Source organism: Spinacia oleracea, chromosome 5, assembly GCF_020520425.1.
Source record: "Spinacia oleracea cultivar Varoflay chromosome 5, BTI_SOV_V1, whole genome shotgun sequence".
NCBI classification, from domain to species: Eukaryota; Viridiplantae; Streptophyta; class Magnoliopsida; order Caryophyllales; family Amaranthaceae; genus Spinacia; species Spinacia oleracea.
The window spans coordinates 60,263,770-60,287,658 of NC_079491.1; the positions used below are offsets into that span (position 1 = coordinate 60,263,770).

Here is a 23,889-nt window from a genome sequence, read left to right on the forward strand (position 1 = left end):
AATTTTCTTCACGTAAATATCAGGGGTTTCTATATCAAGTTTCTCGAAGGATCCTATATTGGTATACTTGGAAAGAAACATTTTATTCCTGAAAAAAACAATTCAAGGTCTCACTAACGATTTTCCAGTCAAAACATAAACAAGGTTCACTAATCAATAAGTTTGGTGGAATCAAACAATTCTTTATGCACTTGTAAATGTAACACTTAAACAATTAGCACATGCACATACATAACAATCAATTTCTTATCATTGACTAGCTACTAATGCACATATAATTCTATCTTATATGCCCTTCTTATACTACCCATCTCTCATAAACTAAAGCATTAGAATCATTTATATGACAAAGTAAAAGAACGATAATATAAGAAAATTATAACATAAAATAATAACATAAATATAAATATAAAATAAATAAAGTAAAATAAATTAAGGAAATGCATAGCGAATAAATTCGAAAATAAAATTATTAATTCGAAAAAGATTTATATTTCCTAAATAACGAATTCTAACTCTTGAAACAACTTTAAAAAAAATTTGGACTCCTTTTTTTTTTTTTTTTAAAAAAAAAAAATGTATTCATATTATTTTTATGTATTTGTTTGAATAATAAATAATAAGAAAAATAAAAATGTCGAAAGTATCACTTTAACTTTAATAATAATTTGATTTCGAACTTAAATAAGAAATATTATATACTTTCAAACAGGATAAAAGGAAATCGGCCCCCCCAAAAAAAGTACCAATTTTGAACACTATAATACGTAGAATCTCGATTTTTAAGAAATTTATTTTAAATAACTAGATAGTTAGGCGCCTAAAAATTTATTAAAGTAAAACCTTAGCTTCTAGATACCACTTTGTAACACCCCGACAATTCTCTCTTTTCTAAAATAACATTTTAATATAAAACGTAGAGAATTATCAAGGCATTATCGCCCGTGTGAAAACGTAACGGCTTATTCAGAATTTTGCAGCGGAAAACATAAAACTAACTTTAGGTTTATAAATAATCGATTACAGGTTTAATCCCAAAAATCATCCAACGAAAATAAGGAAATATAAATAGTACGACAAGTTTAAAGTCCCAATTAACAAACCCAAGTTAACTTAGCAAATCAAAACTAAATACAAGCTCTCTATTCCCGATCCCAATGATGCAACATCTTCAAACCTGCAAATGGACAATGCTTATTGATCCTTAGAGACTGCTCACCAAAGATTGGGTCATCACAGGATCAATAAGGCATAGCCATGATCAACATGCACAAGCAAAAGCACGTAATCAGCAAAGCTGAGTACTACATACTAAATCAATAATAATCCTAACATGAATCTATTAGACGAACAATCCTAACATGGTACTAAATAAAACATAAGCAATGATAATCAAGATATATTGACTTGAATACTATATTTGACTGAACTAGACCTTTGTATCATTAACATTATTTTAATTGAAATAGTCAATGGACTGAGTTGTCTACTAGAAATTTCTTCTTCTTCACTAAGGAAGACGAGGTACGGGCGCGACTCCGTAAACCCCAATGACCTGCGATATCGAGGGACTTTTAAATAAAAATAGAACCGGTGATCAATCCGGCCCCAGAAAAGCCATAGGCTACCCATGACCCCAACTCCTGATTGTCCGTCACTTTAGACGTGCACAGTCTAAAGCTATTGCTTCTCATTTTCACTTTACATGACTTAACTTTTAATACTTGGTTATGACCCATCAAACATAAATATTATATTCAACAAGTAAACACAACTTCTTTTATCTTTGAATTAAACCAGTGATCACAACATTCAACCAAGAGCCAATTCCAACTACTTTAATCCTTCCTTTATCCATATTTAAAAACCTTTATTAGGTATAAGGTTCAACTACCAAACAAGGTCCTCGGCCCTTATAAAGTAGTGAAAATCTAAAGAGGAACAACGATCAATAAAGATCTAAACCAATATTAAATAATATAAAGTTCCACAAAACCAACATGCTTGCATCAATATTCCATGCTAACATGATTCAATTCTTATAAATAAAGTTCTATGCTCAACGCATTAATTCAACGACATTGAACATGAAATTCCAACATAAACAAGTTCATAAATATATTCATCATATTCTCAATACAACACACATCCAAGCACACGGTATGTACGTACCTTGTGTAAACAAACTGATAGGCCACTTTAACGAATTCAAAAGTCACCCACAAAGAATTCTCCGCCTAAAATAACCAAGAAACGTACCCAAATCAATTCCTAATCATTGGCAACCATAACAAAGCATTCTAAATGCATCCTAAACATATTTAGAACATTCCCCAATATCAAAACTTAAACCTTTGATTTCCTAGCCTCATAATTATTGAATTAGTGATTGAAATTCGTTGAAAACTCTTTGCAAACATCGTACTTTAAATTTTCAGCAATATAACTAATTTCAAACTACTCCAAAACATAATTAACATTCTTAGAATCATAAAAATAATAGCTTTAATAATGTATAATCATTCTATTATGATTTTAGAACATTAAAACCTTAAAAATACATGCTTTACTAATTAAATTCCTTATTTCAATTCAACTATGTAATCTGAAAATTAAATTATCAATTAAGCATAATGTATAATCTGAAAATCTAATTTAATCATAAAAACTTATAATTTATATTCACGAAACATGAATTAAATTAATAAAACTTAATTAAAACCCTAATTTAAACGTAATTAACAAATCTGAAAATAATTAAATTAATTTCGACAACATATAATCTGAGAATTAGTAATTAAATCTTAAAAATCATAAATTTATTAAATCAAATCATGAATTAAATCACTAAACTAATTTAAACCCTAACTTATGTATTAATCAACCAAAACTGAAAATAATTAATTTATAATATCAATACCAAATCTGAAAATGATAATTTAATTATAAAGATTAATAATTTAATTCTAGAAACATAAACAAAAATCAATAAACTTAATTAAAACATTTAAATAACTTAGGGTTTAAGAAAGTCAACCAAAAGGAGAGGAGGAGTGCTGGCCGGCGGTGACTAGGGCACGGCGGGGACAGCGGTGGCTAGCAGAGGTGGCGCTGGTCGGGTCAGGTGTCGGCACGGGTGGTTGCTGGTGGTTGTTGGTCGAACCAAAAACGCAAGAAGAGAGAGAAACCAAAACCCAAGAGGAGAAGGAGGGTTTCCGGCTGGACAGGCGCGGCAGCGACGCTGCAGGTGGGCGGCGCAGCGAAGGGGAACGACGAGTGGGTGGCGGTGCTCGGTGGTTGTGCGTGGCTGCGCAACAACAGAAACATGTGAGGAGGAGAGCAAGAAACGGGAGAGAGAGAGAGAGAAAAACGAAAGAGAAGAGGAGGGGGAGAGAGTTACCGGCGGCGACGGAGAGGGACTACGACGGAGGAAACGCCGGCGGTGGAGGCGGCGTGGACAGCTGCAGCAACGTGAAGCAGGGGAGGGATGGGTTCACGTGGTTGCTGAATGAGAGAATGAGGGTTTTTGAGGTTTCTTGTTTTTTCTTTTTCACGTGAAGGAGAGGAGAGGATTGAGAGTTTTACATGAATTTGGAATATGGGTAAGGGATGTGGGTTTAACTTATTTTGGGCTTTGCTAATTTGGGCTAGGATTAGAATTAAGTTTGGTATTTGAATTCAACACCGCTTAAGATTGTTTTCTAATTTCAATCGTGTTTTCGTAATTCAAATTCTTTTCAACATCAAATTCTAAAATTATTTTAATTTCATAAACCGTTGAAATATTTAAAAGTATAAAATAAATATTCGTTAATTACATATTTATTTCTAAAATTCGTAAATTATATTTAAATATAATTAACAATACGTTAAAATATATTAATAAAATGTATAAAATTATGGGGGATTACAATCTACCCCTCTTAAAAGAAGTTTCGTTCCGAAACTTGACTCGAAAATTCACACATTTTTCAAAAGTTTTCGACTTATTCTCACTGTAGAAGTACTTGTGCCACCTATGTGCACTCTTTTGCCAACTCAAAGCTGTTTGTGTTACTAATGAACACCTTTTCTTATGCGGAGAGTCTATTTGCTTTGCCTAAACTCGTAAAATATGCTAAAATAAGCATAAAAATGCATAAAAGTGCCATAAAATAGGTAAAAAGCACGAATTTCTATCGCATTCTACCCCCTTAAAGAAAACGAGTTACGCCCTCGTAACTCACCTCAGGGAATAGCTAACCAAAATTCTCTTTCGACGAATTCCATCCTCAAAATTCATATTTCACTAAAACTACTAACTTTAGACTTTTCACAACAGATGACGAAACAAAAGAACAAGTCACCACGAATTAAATAATGCTTAACTTGTGCGGAGTTAATAGAAAAGTACCAGAATCTATATCGGCAGGTCGTTCATCCTCATTCTGATTCATCATGTACAAATTTCCTGGAGCCTTATTCGGGTTGTTGTTATCATTTGCAGGCTTATTATAGTTCTCTTGATTGCTTTGTGCCCCTCTAGGCTTTGAATTTTGACCTCCGGATTGGTTAAACCTCACTTGGTTTCCACTTCCATTACTATTTCGTTCCTTTCTGTGCTTAGTGAAGCACTCATACTCCCTATGTCCCCTTTTCTGACAATAGTTGCAGGTCACTAATTCTCCTTTGCAGTTCTTGCCAGGGTGATTGTTACTGCACATTTTGCAATGATGCACTCTCTCAGATGGGTTCGAGTTGTTGTGGTGCCCCTGATTGTTTCTTCCCTGGAAATTTCCATTTCCATTCCCATTTCCATTTCTATTCCTTTTAAAGTTTTCTTGGTTACCCCCAGCATTAAAATCTTTTCTCTTTTCCCCAATTATTACAGTTTTCTTGTCCCTTCTAAACTGCAGACCATAAATATGAGCGGCTCTCCCATACACTATGTCTAAGGATGTAAAAGTTTCCCCACCTAATCCCAGTTGAATTTCATCAGTCAGCCCTTGCTCGAACCTTTGAGCCTTTAGCTCCTCAGTAGCTACCACCTCAGGTGCAAACCTCGATAAAGCTATAAACTTGCTATAGTATTCAGCAATAGTCATATTCCCCATCCTAAGGTTGATGAACTCCTGCGCTTTCTGCTTTCTCATAAAAGGAGGATAAAACTTCCCCCTCAAGGCAACTATGAATGAATTCCAATTGAATCCCTCAACAGCACTTAGCCTATTTCTATTTTCCTTCCACCAAAGGTCGGCCTCATCTTTCAGATAAAGGACAGCTTGACTTACTCTCATACTCCCAGGGCAACTCACAGCCTCAAATAGTTTCTCAAACTCCCTAATCCAGTTTTCCAGGAAGGTTGGGTCTGCTTGCCCATTGAAATACGGTGGCTTAACCTTAGAAAGTCTTTCAAACATTTCCCCTGCAGAATCGGGGCGCTCAGTTCTCTCCTGGGTTAGCTTTTCCGCCAAGAGGCGAATCGCAGCAGCTAGATCATTGTTGTTGGCCATTCTAGAACGCGACCTGCAATTAGTATATTCTACTTTAGGTTTGAAACATCACCTATACGTTATCCCATACAATTTAATACTTGAATTGACCATAAAGATCGCCTCAACCAACAATGTTCACATTAATACACATCATTTACGAAGGCACGACAATCGTTTACGAAGGTGCAACGATCGTCTACAAGATGCAATAATCATTGGAAAATAATCATCCTCAATAATACACGAAAGACATTTACACACTACACATAAGGCATAACATTTTGAATCATATTGGTCATGAGGATCTAGATTGGCCCTCACTTCCTTTATGTACTCAAATCATTTAATATTTTTGTGGCAATTGAATTGATCCACAATTCACATTGAGTATGCAACCAATAGGAAGATTAATCCACGACGTACTACCTAGAGGTTGGGGTATTATGGAATCCTCAAAATAGAATAAAGAACAATTCCTTGAAAACTTTAATGTCATGAACAATTCCTATGGATCATGAAGACATCATTGACAAGGTATTATCTGGCCTTGATTATGACACTTGCAAACCCATTATATATTGATGCTATTAATGTCAGGGACTCACTTATCTCTTTTGAGGAATTACATGAGAAACTAATCACCATGGAGTTATCAGCCAACTCCATAGGGTCTGCTCCTGTTTTCCCTGCTTCTGTCCGTGCTGCAAACTATAGGGTACGACCACAAAGCTCGACTTCTACTTCTCATGCCTATGGCCTAGGTCTGCTTCCTACTCCTCGCACTCCCACTGGCTCGTCTCAACCTCGGGTCCACAGACAATTTCTTGGCAAGTGTCAATGGTGCCGGAACCAAGGTCATTCTCTTGACCAATGCACCATTTTTCAAGCTCTATTCCCCACCATTAATGTACCAACTTCTACTCAAGCTCGTGCAGTTCAGAAAGGTTACCAACCTCCCCATGCTCATCTAGCTACTGCCGCCCCTGCAAGCTCCAACTCCTGCCTCCTTGATAGTGGGGCGTCGCACCATGTCACCAATGACTTGGCCAACCTTTCTCTGCATGCTCCATATAATGGTACCGAGGAACTTATGATTGGAGATGGCTCCTCCCTTCCCATCCAACACACTGGTTCTTTCTTAATCTTTACTCCTTTTTCCTCCTTTCATTTTTCTAATGTGTTACATGTTCCGTCCATCTCTAGAAATATTTTGTCCATTAAAAATTTTGTCAAGACAATAATGTTGGGATTGAATTCTTACCTCTCTTTTTTCGTGTTAAGGGGATTTCGACGGGCAAAACCCTCCTTTAAGGTCCAACTAAGGTTGGCACCTATGAATGGCATCCTTCAAGTCCTCCTAGTGTCTTTGCATCCCATACATTACCCAAGCATGAGTGGCACCATCGCCTTAGGCATCTAGCTTCTTCAATACTTTGGGTTTTAAATTCCATTTTCAATCTTGCAATTTCCGATTTTTCTATATCACATTGTAACTCTTGCAACATGAATAAAAGCCACAAATTGCCCTTCTCTTCCTCTACTATTTCTTCTACTGCTCCTCTGGACTTAATTTTTACTGATGTTTGGACATCACCCTTATATTCTTATGATGACTTTAAGTATTACATTAATTTTCTGGATCATTTTACAAAATATGTATGGTTCTACCCTCTGAAAAATAAGTCAGACACTTTTGATTCTTTTCTACGATTTAGAGCCCTCGTCGAAAACTTTAAGCGTCCAATTGTTCGTGTTTTTTCTGACAATGGCGGTGAGTATGTTAAATTAACCCCCTATGTGTCATCTCATGGAATCTCCCATCTCACTTCTCCACCACATACACCCGAGCATAATGGTTATGCGGAGCGACGTCATCGCCACATTGTTGAAACAGGCCTTGCACTTCTTTCTCATGCTCACCTTCCTCTTGCATTTTGGCCACATGTCTTTTCTACTGCTACATACTTAATCAATCGCCTACCTACTGCATCTCTAGGCAATGCTTCCCCTTACCTCAAATTATTTGACACAGCCCCAAACTACGAAAAACTACGAAATTTTGGTTGCTTATGCTACCCATGGTTACGTCCCTACACCTCTCATAAACTTGACTCTCGATCCTTGCCTTGTATTTTTGTTGGATACTCCCCAACTCAAAGTGCATACTACTGTTTTCACCCACCAACCAAATGCATCTACTGTTCGAGGCATGTCAAGTTTGTTGAGGACATCTTCCCATATCCTACCTTAACCTCAGATTGCACACCCTCTCCAGCAACCTCTATTGATGAGTGGTGTACCGTGCCAATCTCTATCCTTCACTCTCTATCCTTCACTCGCCACCCCCTGCACCTCCTCCACCTACAGATGTTGTTGCTCCTACTACACCCCCTTCCTCACCTTCTACTTCCCCCCAAAGTACACCACCCCCACCTCCCCCTCCACCTCCTCCTACTCGCACCATCACAACAAGATTACAAAATAATATTCCAAAACCAAACCCAAAGTATGCTCACCATGTCACTCTTCCCGCTTCACCCACTGAACCTTCCAACATTACTCAGGCACTAAAAGACACTCAATGGAGAGCTTCCATGACAGAGGAGTTTAGTGCCCTCACCAGAAACAACACATGGGAACTTGTCCCACCTTCTCCTACTCAGTACTTGGTTGGTTGCAAATGGGTTTATCAGATTAAATATAATTCTGATGGTGCACTTGAGAGGTTCAAAGCTCGCCTAGTGGCCAAGGGTTCTCATCAACGGCCGGGTATTGATTACTTGGAAACTTTCAGCCCTGTTATCAAACCCACTACAGTGCGTCTAATGCTCTCTCTAGCCATCACAAATGGCTGGTGTCTTCGCCAACTTGACATCAACAACGCTTTCTTGCAAGGTTCCTTGAAAGAAGATGTTTATATGTCTCAACCCCCTGGATTTCTTGACAAAGATCGCCCTTCTCATGTTTGCAAACTACGCAAGGCAATCTATGGTCTTAAACAAGCTCCAAGAGCATGGTATCAAGAGTTTCGAAGCTATCTCCTGTCATATGGTTTTCAAAACTCAGTGGTTGGCTCTTCCCTTTTTATGTATAATTTTAATGGAACTAACATTTACTTATTGGTTTATGTTGACGATATCAAAATAACAGGAGCCTCTACTTCAGCTCTCCAGAACTTCATTACTCAGTTAGCCACTCGGTTCTCTCTCAAGGACCTTGGCTCCCTGTCTTATTTCTTGGGTGTAGAAGTACTGCCTCACAAGCATGGATTGTTTCTCAGTCAACGCAAATACATTTACGACCTCCTTGTCAAGGCAAACATGGCTGATGCCAAGTCCGTCTCCACACCTATATATGGTTGCTCACCCATCTCTCAACCTCACTGATGGCTCACCTCTATCATCCCCTACTGAATATATAGGGCTCTAGTTGGTAGCTTGCAATACTTGTCTTTAACAAGACTTGATGTCGCATTTGTCGTGAATAAGCTGTCCCAATTTATGCACAAGGCAATTGACCTACACTGGGCTGCTCTCAAACGCCTACTTAGATATTTGAAGGGTACATCACACTACGGTATTACACTGCATCGCAATTCACCCTTGCGATTACACGCATATTGTGATGCGGACTGGGCTGGTGACAAAGACACATATCTATCTACCACAGGCTACATTGTGTACCTTGGCCGCAACCCTTTGTATTGGAGCTCAAAGAAGCAACAAGGTTTGGCTCGGTCTTCAACTGAAGCTGAATTTCGGGCAGTAGCATCCACCACTGCTGAAATAAATTGGCTACAATCTCTCCTTTTTGAACTTAATGTCAAGCTTGAGCTCAAGCCCAACATCTATTGTGACAATTTGAGTGCTACTCACTACTCTGCAAATCCTGTTGAATGAAGCACCTTGCTTTGGCCTTCCATTTTGCCCGCGAACAGGTGCAACAAGGTGCATTACGTGCGCATCACATCTCTGGTTCTGATCAACTTGCTGATGCTCTCACCAAACCTCTAGCCAAGACACGTTTCACTGATTTATTTTACAAGATTGGTCTGTCTCCACGAGAGTCCATCTTGCGGGGGAGTGTTAGCAATAAATCAGGCTTGACTTAGTCCTATACACCAAAGCAATGTAAATCTTTTATTCAATGTAAATCTCCTTAATTAGTTAAGCTGTAATTACTGACAATTATTCACTTGTATTTTAGGAGACTAAATATTATGTAAATATTTTCCTAGGATCTTCATCCCTTTGTACGCCTATTTAGAGGTCATGAAACAACTGTATTTTTTATCATACACCCACTCATTCATCTTTTTAGTAATTTTCTTAAATTTTCTCAATCAGCTTTTCAGTAATTTTCTTAAATTTTGTATCACCTTTTTACACTCTCTCTCATACTTAAATTTTGTATCACCTTTTTACACTCTCTCTCAGCCTTTCAGTAATTTTATTAAATTTTCTTAAAAAACTAGTATGTATAATTTTATATTTTTGTTATTACATTGTAGCATTGATTCAATGCTTACTGAACATAGACATGTCAACCTTTTCTTTAGAGGGACTTTTTGAACAATTTTTTACATGCTATTTCATATTAAGAAGCAATAACTCAAATTAGCTTTTTTCATATTTGCACGGATCACGCGTATATAAGACTAGCTTTTGATACACAGAAGAAAAGCCATATTTTTAGTTGCATTGACAATTACACTCCAATATCTGGCATAAAGAACATTCTATGGTGACGCCGGTGTAATTTGAAGAATTGATTTTACTGCACGTGCACTTGTATTTCAACCAAATACTAATATAAAGACAAGAAAAATAGAAATGAAAACCCATTGAGGGCCAAGGGAAGAAAAACCTTTATAAAATTGCATTTACATTTATACCACAATTCTTGGTATATAATGGCTTTAACACTAGTTTATTTTGAAGAAAATATGCACAAGGAATTGTTTACAGATTTCCAGCCTCTAACATAGTATCAACTCATATATTGCCCAAGTGCAGTGTTGAAAATTCCTACCAACGCACTGCGATCATATGATATATGAACACAGCATTGTAAAAGAGAAGTTTCGTCCTTGGCTCACTTTGCTCTTCAGAAGTTCAGAACAATAGGCAAGCAGAATGACTGCCAGCTTCCTTCTTCAAGCTGGATTGTAAACTCACGTCCTTATTGAATGATAACGTAATCAGCATCAAGTGGGAACTGAACTCTGGCAGTGGGTGGCAAACTCTGTCGTGGATTTTCTTGGCGAACTTGGGCATGAGTTTCTGCCTCATGCTGGAACATCTTCACCAACTCCTGAAGTTCCATTTTCCTCACCTCTACCTGCTCTTCAGAGACCGGTTGTTTTAGCCCGAGATATATTAAGCCAACCCCAATTAGAATAGCCCCTATTAACAGTAGAATTCCTGTAAATAGACCAAATGCATATGGTGTGTTCTCAGCACCGGGAATGCCATCAACATTGATACCAAATAGCCCAGTTATGATTGATAAAACAAGACCACATCCACCAAACACACCTAGATTGTGTGTCACTCGAAGGCTTCGATCCTGGATCAAAAATTTGGTATAAAATCATCTCTTTCAAATACAAAACATATCTTATATCCAAATAGCAATTAATTTAAGCATCAACCATTGTACGGTGTAATCAGGAAGCAAGTAGAAAAAGAGGTGAGACATCAGGATAATTTATATATCCCACTTATCCAACCCATCCCCTGGGAAGAGAAAACTAGAAAATAAATACATTAACTTCTATGATCGATACGAACCTGCAGCCATGCACGGATATTACTCTGCATAACATCTTGAATGGTAAATAAGCGACCACGAACTGCCTCTTGTTCGTCAAGCATTTCCCTTGTACTCTTTCTTATCATCTCCAGTAAGCTTCTAGCTGCATTCCCGCGTAGCTGGTGGAGAAGCTCAAATGTGATCTCCTCCCTTGCATGGAGTGACCATTTTACTCTAATGACCTAACATACAAAAATGCAGTGACCAGAATAGAAAATGAAATAGGAAATAAAAATGTGAGATACAAATAGGTAACAATTTTGTTCATGACAGAAAAGTCAATGTATATCCACTCTGAAATTATTCGGATGTCAGTAGTCAGAACTCAGAACTGAGACACAACAGTTGAAATGATTCAGGTGTCAGAAGTAATCAGAACTTCTAACAGCTGGAGATACAAATAACACTTCCTCTGCTTATGTATTCTTAAAAAAAATTAGATTTATATTCACTGTCATGAGTACTAGCAGAAACAATAGCTCTGTTAGGGTGAGAAAACAATGTTCCAATTACCAACAAGCACATCAGTGATCAGTCAAGACCAGTTAACGCGAAAGAATGCTTAAAAAAGTGTTCCGGATGGAAAAGAAAAAAGGTAATAAAAAACTCAATAAATCGGGCGTGATCGAATTGGAAGGATATGTTAACATTTAAATGAACTTCACGAGTGCAGCAGGCAAGGCTGAACCAGAAGCCTATTTTCAGAATTTTATGGAGTTATACGGACAATATACCTGATTTCAGACATCATACTCTTTTTGTTCTTGAAAAGTATTAATGGCAGTTGATGAGCGGCGAAGGATCTAATGTAAACAAAACCTTGATGAGTTTAGGGGTTAGGCTTCCTCCAACTTATCCCTACCTGCTGGCTGCAGCTGTACACATGTAACCTTTAAATTTAAAAACAAAAGAAACTCCTGCAAGTAATGTGATTTCCTCAACATTTTGCGCGTTTCTTGGAAGATAATTTACCATCTTCAGTATGCAGGGAGAGTTGTATACAAAGACCCCATGCACCATCATCCTCTGTGTAAGCTTCACTGCTTAGTGGCTTACTGTTCATTGCATTCAAGATTTATGCCTCCTAAGTCCTAACCATACTTCCACTCTCACCAGTCACCCCCCCCCCCCCCCCCCCAAGAGATAATAATTTCATAAATTGAGTCACAATAACAGAATGACGTTCTAAGTACCATTTTTTCTATCAAAAGGAATTCGGTCTTAGTTGATAAGTTTATCTTGACAAGGAATTCACTGATGATATTAGATTCTCTCCTCAAAGCCATACGAGGAGCGTTCTTTCTTTTAGTTGCATACCAAGTGAAAATACAAAGATACTCAAGAACTTGGTGATGCAATATGACTCTCACAGTTCTCTACTTCCCCTCATCAAACTCACAAGTCGTGCTCACTCAAACCTCACCCAGTCACAAATGCTGTGCACATATTATAAAGCTGATAATGCTTTAGTCACTAGTGTAGCCTAAACATCAATTAGCTCAGTTAAGGTGAAATTACCTGTCTTGACAGTTTTCTAACTTCTTGGTTGAGAATCGCGCCAAAAAGATGCATGTCTTCGTGATTCCTCCTACTCATATAATGACATAATGTTGTTTTGCATATCAAATCAGAATGCGAGTACCCTAAAAACATATAAGGATATACGTTACTATTGACAAGATAATACATACCTGTTAACAAACTTCAATTCAACTTCATCTGCAGCACCAAATATGGATTTCCTGAAAAATCTATAGAGCAACTAACAAATGTTAAAAAGCCAACATTCTAAGGCTTCTGATGAAATGTCATGAACGGTATAATAACAGGTCAAGTTTAATTGACCAATCATTTTGCAAATTATATATGGTATAAGAGGGAGAGAGTAAGATTTGAAGAAAAAAAAAGGGTGGTGTCCCTCACGCTCCAAAAAATAAGACACAAAACAAGGGTCAACGGCAGGAAGTTTAACTTATTCGCAGGATCCAGACCAGCTACCAGCTAGCTGGTTGATTAGCTGCTTGTGTAAAATTATTTGGTAAACTAGCCGTTAGTTGTTAGTTGTTTAATATGTAAAATGCACATTAAGGACAATGTCATACTTTGTTGTTGGGTACTTTGTTTTATATCCATATTAGACAAATAGTTAATTATGTTAGTTAATTTCTCCTTTTTTTTTGAATAAACACTGAATAAATAAGACAAATTTATTTTTCCTTCAAATAAAATAAAACAAATTTGTTCTTAATTTAATTACTATATACAAGTATGATTGCAGTAGCTTTCAAGTGCTTCAAAATACTAATGTAAAATTTATTACAACAAAAAAAGAGTAGCAAAAGGGGTGAAATGGAGAAGGAGGCGTGAAAAATGTTTTTAGGAGAGAAATAATGTAGGGGGCTAGTCTTGGTAACTTGAGTGTTGTAATTTTAGAAAATATTAGGACAAAGTAGTCATTTTACATTCACTTTCTCAAACCTGTAATTGCAAAAGGCTCATATGTTGAGCTCTATGTTACTCCGACACTCCGGTGGAAGGTGGGTGTCGATGTCGACACGACCGACCCGCGACACGACCCTCGAAAAACGTGTCCGGGGAGGGTGTCGGAAGAGGGTCCGAATTGCAATGTCAAAATTTGCGATCCGGTGGAGTATTAAACCCTAAATCTGGATATTGAAGGTTATATATTCGATTATTTGTTGGAATGTTAGGGTTTTTATTCGCGAGGTTGAGGCGAGTACAAGGGTGAAACTTTTGTCGTCTCCGGCAACCATCTTGCCGGTCCATTTGTCGGTGCCTGCGATCTGTTGTTCTTTTACTTTTTTATTAAAATAAAAATAAATAATTAATTGCAGAGGGTTGGAATCTTGAAAAAGTAAGTATTCTATGTGAAGGTTTTTCTCAGTTTTTGTTTTTTATTTTTAATCTTCAACACTTCTCTTTTTCTTTTCTTTATTTTTACCTTTTTTATAAATTAAGGTGTGAGAACACTGGGAAGTGGGACAAACCCACGTGTGACTGTGTGGTTTCTTTCCCATTCACTATATATATAATTTTTTTTTTTTATGTTTTTCATTTCTTAGCTTAGTTTTCTGATATTTTTAATAAATTTTGCATTTGGATATGTTGAGTAACTTTTAATTGAACAACTATTTTCTAACTTTTCTGACCATCTATATCTTTTTTTAATTGAACAACTATTTTTGTATTTTTATAAAAAGTGTTGCTTTTTTGTATGCGACACTTTGTATGGGAACCGTGTCTAAAAAAAACAAGTCAAGACACTCCTTTGACCATGTCAGAGTGTTTGGATCAGAGTGTCCAGATACTCCGACACCTTGTTAGACACGACACCGACACCCGTGTCTGAGTAACATAGGTTAAGCTTTTTGAGAATTAGTTTTTTCACACCAAAACTCTCTTCCAAACTTCTCATAACCAAACACTTCCAATTAGACTTTTCAAAAAGTCAAACCTCTAATTCACCTCAAAAAACCTTTTTCCCTCAAACCTCTTCTAACCAAACATCCCCACTATACTTTCTCCAAAAAAAAAGGTGCTATTGCACAAACTTTGTGTGTTGAAAGTTTTTTTTTTGACAAATTTCCCAAAACTTTATAAGAACAAATAAACTGAGCAAGTTTTATTTTTCAACAGCAAGCAATCTGACTAAACAGGCAACTTCAGAGGCAGCAGAAGCCATCGCCCCCTAATTCTACCATATACTTTCGGATGATGCTTTAATTAATATAGCTCAGACACCACTAATGGCAGATTATAATGGAAGAAGAAGATGATTTGATTATAAGCTGGATATTACAGAAAATGTAATCATATCAAGCATTCGATAAGTCCATTTCCGATGGAGCCAAAGATTCATTTGTTCTTTTGGCTGTAGGATACTAGGATGTAAATCAAAATGGCTCTTAAAACCTCTTCGCTTCCTTTCCATGAAGTAGAAGATGGTCGTCTCGTTGTCGTCCCGTTATCGCTTTTGGGTCAATTGGAAACAACCTCTCTGCAATTGCAGGGGTAAGGTTGCGTACGTCCGACCCCCCCTTACCCCGCTTATTGCGGGAGCCTCTTTGAGGCAATGGGGTAATGATAATGATGATGATCAAGCATTCGATAGGCTTCATTCGGGCTCGGGTCCTCTAGAGTTGCTTATCGATCTACAATGTAGAGTTTCTCCAATATTAACCCTTCAATCACTGTTAACGGAAATCAACGGCTAGAAATAAGAGGTAAAAGAAATTAAAACTGCAACAATTTTTTTCCATAACTCATGCATCCTGATATCCGATCCTCCATTATCAACAATTCACCATTAACTTTTGCTCCTACCTTTCCCAAACAGTTAACCTCAACCTCACAGGCACCCAACTCTCTTCCATCCTTGCCCAATCATCATTCTCTATTCCTCTCCCTCCTCTCACGCACCTCAACTCCTCAAGCACGAGTCCAATGACCACTGCACCACCATCAGATGCTCGCATAGACGAGAGACAACTTGCGGGGCTGATCGGAATAAACTGCATCAAGATAAATTAAATTCCCCAACCATCCCCTATTTTCCCCAATTCACTATATGAACCATTTTCATTGAAATGTTTCATATTAATTGCTATAGGATAGGGAGAGAGGGAATAGATTTATGTTGTGGCGGTGGAATCGGTGGACCGGGCGGTTGCACTGTGGCTTGGGAGGGAGGGGTTGTGGTTAACTGGTCATGGAAAAGATGACATGCATGAATATTGAAGAAGGGGACATAATAGGATTAATTAAAAAAAAGTAAGGTTAATCTTGGTTGTAAATGAAACCATTTTGTAGAGTCCAAACTTAAATTCAAGGATCTTGACGCACTTCATTCTCTCCTAATTATCTCTCTAAAATCTAACTAAAACACTGATCAATATTGAGTATAATTCCTCTTTTCTAATTACTTCTATTTATAGTGCTAGTACACTCACTAACTAATTACTTCTTCAAGCTACTAACAGCCTAAAAGTAATGCTCCTTTCCTAGAATGCCCGTTCCCCCTGTACTGATTCTTTGCATTTTCATCAGGTGAAAAGGAATATACAGGGTTAACAACCTTAAAACAAAGAAAATTTCATACCAACCCCTGAACAATATATCCTTCAGTAAGTAAATAACCACAAGAGTGTATCCTCGGAACAAGCAACAACCAAAACTACCCTATAGATATCTGTATCCTTAGCTCTAGCAATAGAAAATCAGCCCCGTAAACAAATTCTTGACAAAAAGTCAAAGCCAGAGTGAGGCCAAAATTTGTCATGTTACACCAAATCATTCCTAAGGCCAAAGCTTTCTCTTGAACTTATACCATTCTAGCCAAGCATTTCATAATTAATTCACATCTCCACCTAAAATCTCCTACTTTTCTTCATGGAACCAAATCCTACAAGACATTCTAAATCAGTTATATATATTTGGTGAAAGGGTAGTGACTGACTAACTTCTTCGACAATGGAAATCAACAATATCTTTGGATGTCTAACCGGAAAGTAAGACAAGCACTTCAGCATAGTGAAACATGCTGCTGGTATTAAGAGAGGCAAGGAGAGTGCTATACTTTGCTTTAAATACTTTATTTTTTGATACTAAGACAATCATAATTAGAGAAGAATCGACATATTTTGCGAACAATCTAGCTAATTGAACATTGTTTTCGGGATTGGACAGTCTCCTAATGTCTTCCTGGGAGGATCATGCTGCCACAGCTTTTACATGTGACTCCATCAGCGTCACCATAAGATTGATTACTTATCATTCTTAGATTTCTTTTCCACCTTTTAAGAGGACTGATGGTTTGCAGTCCCCATGGTATAGTTGTTTCATTAACATCATTTTTTTTTATGTAGAAGGGGAAAAGGAGTCTGGAAACTCGGAATGGAATTACCTATCATCCCAACGGGCAAGACGACAGGCTAGATGTGCAATGACTTCATGTACTGTTTTAGGTGCATTATAACCACCAGCAATAAGAAGCTCCTGGGAAAAAGCACATAAGAAATCAAAGTTTAGAAAAAGTACAAGACTACTAACAAAAGCTAAAAGAACTTCACATATTCATAGCTATTCCAAAATTCGACCCAATGCTTTATTTCCGTCCTAGTTGATCTTGATTCGACATTAGACGTATATTGCTTTTTCCCCAATAACTGAATACTTTTGTCTGTAAATACTGCATATTTGATTCCATCCATAAATCTATTTTCTTCCCTATGAGTTCGAGTTTCAATAAGAATGCTAGTTCTTACTGTTCATATGTTATGATATGAATATACCACACCAATTCTTTATGTATGGATGATGAGATTCCATTGATACAGAGCCAATTCCAATAGACTTATTGGAGGGTCCCATTGGCGTTCATCCAGTAGGAATTGAACCTACGAATTCGCCAATTATGAGTTGGGCGCTTTAACCATTCAGCCATGGATGCTTAGCGGGGATCCTCATACATGGTGAATAACCAAATTCCAATTGAAATGAAATCTTTAGGATAAATCAATGCAATTTAGGAGGAATAAATAAAAGGACATCAATTCAAATCCTGGATTTTCGAATTGAGAGTTGAATAGCTTTCAACTAGCTCAAAAGAAGGGATGCACCTGAACTTCCATCACACCCAACACATTTACGTTTGATGTAGATCCCTTAACATGCATTGCTGTGACCAGAAAATTTTGTGCTTGCCAAGATCGTAGCACAACAGGAATATCATCTTCCTCATTCAGAGGATCACCAGCTGACTGCCCCAGAATCTCAAACAATAGCCCTCCAGCAACTCTAACTGGGACCTGCGAAAAAGATAAAGCAACTAATAGTGAATTCAACTCCAACATACGCACACTTTCTAGTAACGATAGCATCAACATTAGGATATTCCAAACCCACACTCACACAAAAAGGAGAATATCATCGAGTTTAGCCTTGATTCGGAGTCCACAGACCTTTACTTTCCTATAAGCTTCTACAGGTACAATTATCTATTGCAAAGAGAGATGTGAAGGTAAAACTCTCTGTATTCAATAATCTTCCATATTAGATAAGGAAAAGAATAAGAAACTATACCCGTAAACAAGTAGAAGTTTTCAGCTTATGTTATTTCTCTTCATGTAATGTGTGCATGGACATGACTAGATTGTGGATGCACCCTACTGTAGTACTGTTACATTCTTTTACTGCATTAAAAAAAAGGAGAGAGATGACGAATGGCTTAAATCAATGTCCATCAATAGGTGAAGCCTAAAGACTTAAAATCAATTGTCATTGCAGCTCAGCCATCAGATGGAAGAAGCATCAGTCATGCAGCAATCATCATACAATTCATGAAGGTTGACAACAAACCTCATCCACTTTATCCAGGTTTAGCTCTGCAATCTTCATTATCTATACATCAGCCTTAAGGCCAAGGTAGTTGATTCAAACCAGCAGATTAAACTTATGAAAACCTTAGTATCATCTGTGGCTTGGCTTCATTCATAGGATAATATCAACTTTGCTCTAGTGAAGCATAATTGTTTCATACAACTAGCAAACATTTACATACCTAATAAACATGTCCTTTAGGAAAAGAGATCAGAAGAAATTTTCTAGGAGTGACTATTAGTGTTACGCAAATCTTGCTGATGGTAGCACCAGAAGCAAAAAGAATCAAATATGGGATGAAAGAGAATATGTAGTTAGAAATCAGAATAAATTTGACTGAAACATTGATGATTTAATAGCCTTGGACAATGAACTTTCTAATACAATCTTAAGCATAACTTTGATATAATAGCGGCAGTACCCTCATATGTTTGAGCTTTTCCAAGAGAGAAGAAAATCACGAAATGGATGTCAGACGTAAAAAGTTTCGCTCCAAAACTTTGTTCCTCCATTGAATTAAAAAAAAAACCGTAGATAAGACAGCAGAGAATAAACACTCGGTAATATATCACCTAACAACAGTAAAGTTCTTTAAGACTATAGTTCATCTTAGTTAGTGCCTTAGGCAATGTGGAAGAGCATGGAAAGGGTAGTAGCAACAACAATATGGGCAGCTTAACAATCGGAAATTTTAGTTCAGACAAATGACCTCTGGATGAAAAGGTTGTGGATTACAAGAACAAAAGACACTAATGAAACATTGAGTGATACTGCCCCTATGTATATATGGCATCAGCTGCATGACTGATCAAAAGAATATAGAAAGAGAATTAATAGACCCATTGCAATAAAACAAATCTCTTGAGGAATTTTTCCTATTTCTTTATCTGGATAGAAGGAATTATGCGACATATGTCCTTTCTTAAATTTTTCAAAAGATTTGGGGCCAAATATCAAGCACCTCGGCATGAGGAGAGTCAGTGGCATCACTTTTATTTTATTTTATTATAAAGGGCATATCCCCAGAACATAACACTGCCAACCATTCTTTTCTCCATTTTCATCATTCATCAGAGCAGGAACGCAATGAATATTGTTTCCCTAATCACATAACAAACCAGATATCAACACATGAAAATCATGAAGTGACTTCCATATGACATGAAATCCAGTATCCTTAATACGCTTTTAATGAGCTAAAAACCCTGTTCGGCAACAATTTAGGAGGTAAAGTGTTTGCACCGAGTCAAAACACAGTTTACATTTAATTCTTGTGATGGAATTATGGAAAGATAGTATTTACAGGGTAGCAGTTGCCAAATGGTTAAACGATCAACAGTTGAAATATGGACAGCTAGCTATCAATAAGTTTCAGCCAATTATGCCGAAACTCCTGAATATCTACTCAATCCTACTAGATTTAAAACCTTCTTTCCCATAGTACAGAAAAGGATATCCATTACTCTAAATGACATTGGTTGTGCTCTTATTCATAGAACCCTCTCAGAATATTACTACAGAGTCGTAACTAAGTAGCTAACTATTGCAGAACAATGTGTTATTGTATTGGTGTATGTACTACCTAAAATATTTGTATGTGTGTCGTTTCATATAACTTCTCAGTTATCATCAAATATTTTAAAGTTCATTATATATTTAATTAGCTTGGCCAACCCAGTAACTACCAACAGCTAACAACAAACCAATAATAACTACTAGAACATCTAATAGCTACCAAAACAACAAACCATTAACAACAACTAGAGATCTAGAATAGCTAGCTTAGCTGAACAAGGCCAAAGTGTTGAACTCCCAAAACATATGAGAGTATACTATTTTGACTTGATCCTACGCCTTAATCTTCCATAATCATATGTCAAAACAAAACTGCAAGGGTAGTGTGACAATGCAATAATTACCTTTCTAAAAAACATGAAGGTGGTAGATTTTCACCAAATTGGGTATGCCTCCAGTTAACAATACACAAGCTTAATCTATCATACACAGTTCATATATTTGAAACCCAATCCAGTTCTTAATTCTCGAAGATTGTCAGGCTGACAAGCTGCTAGGTTTGGTACAATATAATAATCAAAACATATGGTCGTTTCTCAACAGCCAGTGATAAATCTTTTCAACAAAGACTACTCTAGACATTTGACACCATTCAAATTTCCAGTCCAGTTCCAGTTCCAGTTCCATGGAGATGGATTGTGTTATATAATTTGACAGACAACATAAGGATTCATTAGGGTTTCTCACAAAAATTCTCATGCTGGATACTTCCTACAGGTTTTGATCAATCTTAATCTATTAAATATTTTGTATCCTTGTAAATACTGGACTTATAACTCTCTCTATCCCATCATCCCCTATCTACTCCACCATCTTCTCTGTTTGATGTTCATTCCCTTGAGAAATTAGAACGTTTTCCCTTAATACTCAAGGCGTTAATTTTTTTTATAAAATGTTTCTAAATGCATTGGACTTTGAAGTATAACATATTTATTAAAGTTTCTAATAGGTAGAATTACAGATAGCTGAATTTCTAATGCAACAATCAACTGGAAATCAAAAAGTATCACCTCGTAGAGAAGGTGCTTCATCCGCTCACTTATCAGGCGGCTTTCATCTCTCAGAGCAATACTGACAGCAGGGTGCAACCACTGACCATTGCTAAGCCATGAAATGATATTCTGGTGACTTGCGTCTACATGACACCACCACACAGGACCAACAGGCCGTTCCCAATATGGGGCTGCCAATTCTGCCACTGTAACATCATCCTCTGTTTCCATGAACTCAAATTGCTTAGATTCCCAGTCAACATCTACTTGAACATCTTGAACAATTTCAAATAATCTAGTCCAACCAATTGGCACCCAATAGCTTCCATGGTACTGCTCTGCTTTGTAAGCTTGGTTATCCATGCTACCATCCAAAGTAGAAACGGGATAAGATCCCAACTCAGTGTGGCAAGAACAATCTGGGTTATAGATCCCATTTTGATCTCTGGCATCAGCTTCTCCATATGCATATGTTTTCTTATGTGAATCCTCACTTTCCAACTTCCGTGAGTATGGAAATTTTGATGAAGTCTTCTGCTTCTGCTCTTTGCGGCGACCTCGTACATACTCAAAACCGCAGATAAGTCCGTCGACCCAAAGCTCTGTCCCAGGTATAACATCTTTGTTATTATAAGATTTTGGAACTTCTGGCTTTGTTGGGGCATTTCTTCTTGAGTTTGAGTTATCCCTGCTCCTACCACTCATTTTGATCTCCATGAAGAGTGGCACAAAGCGATAGAGAGCGAGCCTTAATATCTTAGAATTCCTTTTCTTAATCTGAAAACAGGCTAGAGATCACCTTAAAAATTGCTTGGTGTCCAATAGTAGTTGTCCAAGAAGATGTTCTCTGAGTCCCTGTTCCTGCAGCTAAATGTGATGATTACATCAAGACGTATACTGAAATAGTACAGAAAATGATGTTGACTTTGATGAGGCAGCCAGCTATGTAACCTTTACCAATGTCTATTATAACTTATAAGGCATATATGAACTCTTAGCAGTTTCAGCAGCAATGACGAGAAAGAGAACAGTGAGACAGTGTACCCACATACTGAATAGTTAGAAAGGAATATGAAATCTCGTGTTAAATAGGATGTAAGAACTAAGAAGCCTTTTGCTCTATACTTTTACATGAAATGATGTAATGGATTACTAAAAAAGTCAAGAAAAAATACGAATTTGTTATGACTTGAACAGTTGAGCTTGGCAACTCAAGTGTAAACTTTATACCCAAAAGAAAATAAAAACTTTCTAGTTTACACAAATAACCATTCCTTTATGATTCTTCATGATCTTCTCTATTTTGAACAAAACAAATAAGGAAATCGTATTAAACTAAATACAACGCCACCCTCTGGATTGTCCACAAGGCCTGAAATGTCGCCCTTATGTCAAATACTAGACTATCTCTCCAGTATCAATTAGAAATCAGTGCTGACAATATAAGCCTACAACTATGGACAATCCTTTACTAAGTACGGAGTATTCATATAATCTCATCACATTCACCTTTCAACAAATTCAAATCAATGTAAACTTAAACATTGACCTTAATAAAAAAAAAACAGTTTACAAATAATTAATTATTTACATAATCTAACAATAATTATGCACATGCTTGATAGTTGAAACTCCATACAAACTCCATACACAATTCTTTTTCATACTCCTGTGATGCAATTCTGGAATTTCCTATAACCAAATTATTTCAACTCCGTACCAAAATCATATCCCACACCGAATTATTTCATAAAAATTTGGGGCAAGAAATTGGCGTTTCCACAGATACAACTACATTCTCTCTCAAACCACCAACAAATTCGAAAAAACAAAAGACCCAAAATGTCAAAAAATCACAATTATGCAATTGGGAGCTTTGATGAATCAGAATCAACAAAAAAATAATGAATTATAAAGAGAGACAAATGTTATAGAAATTACCAGAAGTAATTGGGAGCTTTGATGCTCTAGAGTGAGATTCTGTGGGGGTGGGGGGAAGAGAGAATTCCATGCAATTACGCAAAGGTGCGTTTTGGTGAATTTGTGAGAGGAGAGAGGAAGAGAATGAAAGTGAAATGATGGAAAAGTGACACTGTCGTAAATATGCGTCGGAAAGTGGTGCACTTTCGCCGGCGGCAGAACAGTTACCGACGGTCAAGTGGTGTTACAGTGACAATCCGCTTTGACGCGTGGACTTTACTGTTGTCACAACTCACAAAACCAATTGCTAACTGCTGTACCCGGGTACAGCCAACTCTGGCTGTACCCCAAAAATGACGCGCTCATATTGTTTGTTCATTCTTGTCGACTGTTTGTTCTTTTTTATTGTACTGTTTGTTCATTCTTATTGTACTGTTTGTTCTTTCTTGTTGTACTGTTTGTTCATTTTTGTTGTACTGTTTGTTCTTTCATGTTGTTTTTTAAATTCATCATCAAATTTTCATAATTGTTGTATTTTTTGTTCTTTCTTCTAGAACTTTATGTTTTTTTTAATATTGTTTGTTCTTTCTTGTCTATTTGTTTGTTTATAATAATCATATGGTTAATGACCATAATTAAACTCTTCATTAATATTTTATTATTTCTTTTTGTATTGTTTGTTCTTTCTTGTTGTACTGTTTGTTCTTTCTTGTTGT

The 23,889-nt window shown here is 36.9% G+C and overlaps 1 protein-coding gene and 1 long non-coding RNA gene across 4 annotated transcripts; both read right to left on the reverse strand.

Moving 5' to 3' along the window:
- Positions 1-986: 986 nt before the first annotated feature.
- LOC130462074 (uncharacterized) lies at positions 987-3,172 on the reverse strand. The gene is made up of 3 exons (XR_008922206.1): positions 3,038-3,172; positions 2,173-2,237; positions 987-1,211 (listed from the first exon to the last, which is right to left on the reverse strand). It is a non-coding gene; the product is annotated as an uncharacterized lncRNA (long non-coding RNA).
- A 7,135-nt stretch (positions 3,173-10,307) lies between these two features.
- On the reverse strand, positions 10,308-23,499 carry LOC110777562 (uncharacterized). Of its 3 annotated transcripts, XM_056828009.1 has the most exons (9): positions 23,195-23,499; positions 21,272-22,120; positions 17,927-18,115; positions 17,212-17,303; positions 12,980-13,039; positions 12,807-12,876; positions 11,267-11,470; positions 11,012-11,042; positions 10,308-10,897 (listed from the first exon to the last, which is right to left on the reverse strand). In XM_056828009.1, exons 2-9 carry the CDS (start codon positions 21,968-21,970, stop codon positions 10,656-10,658), a joined length of 1,587 nt encoding a protein of 528 aa, XP_056683987.1. In that variant the 5' UTR covers positions 21,971-22,120; positions 23,195-23,499; the 3' UTR covers positions 10,308-10,655. The 3 variants fall into 3 exon arrangements, with proteins under 3 accessions (XP_056683987.1, XP_021837857.1, XP_021837856.1); XM_021982165.2 differs by having other exon boundaries at positions 10,308-11,042; positions 21,272-22,114; positions 23,195-23,497; XM_021982164.2 differs by having other exon boundaries at positions 10,308-11,042; positions 23,195-23,497.
- Between the last annotated feature and the right edge of the window lie 390 nt (positions 23,500-23,889).

Coding starts and splice junctions, on each gene's coding strand:
- LOC110777562 (XM_021982165.2), bottom strand. CDS start 21,970: ATGGAGATCAAAATGAGTGGTAGGAGCAGGGATAACTCAAACTCAAGA. Junction 13,040..17,211: donor CTTGCCCGTTGGGATGATAG/GTAATTCCATTC, acceptor GTTGCTCTATAG/ATTTTTCAGGAAATCCATAT. Junction 11,471..12,806: donor TTAGAAAACTGTCAAGACAG/GTAATTTCACCT, acceptor TTTGTATGTTAG/GTCATTAGAGTAAAATGGTC.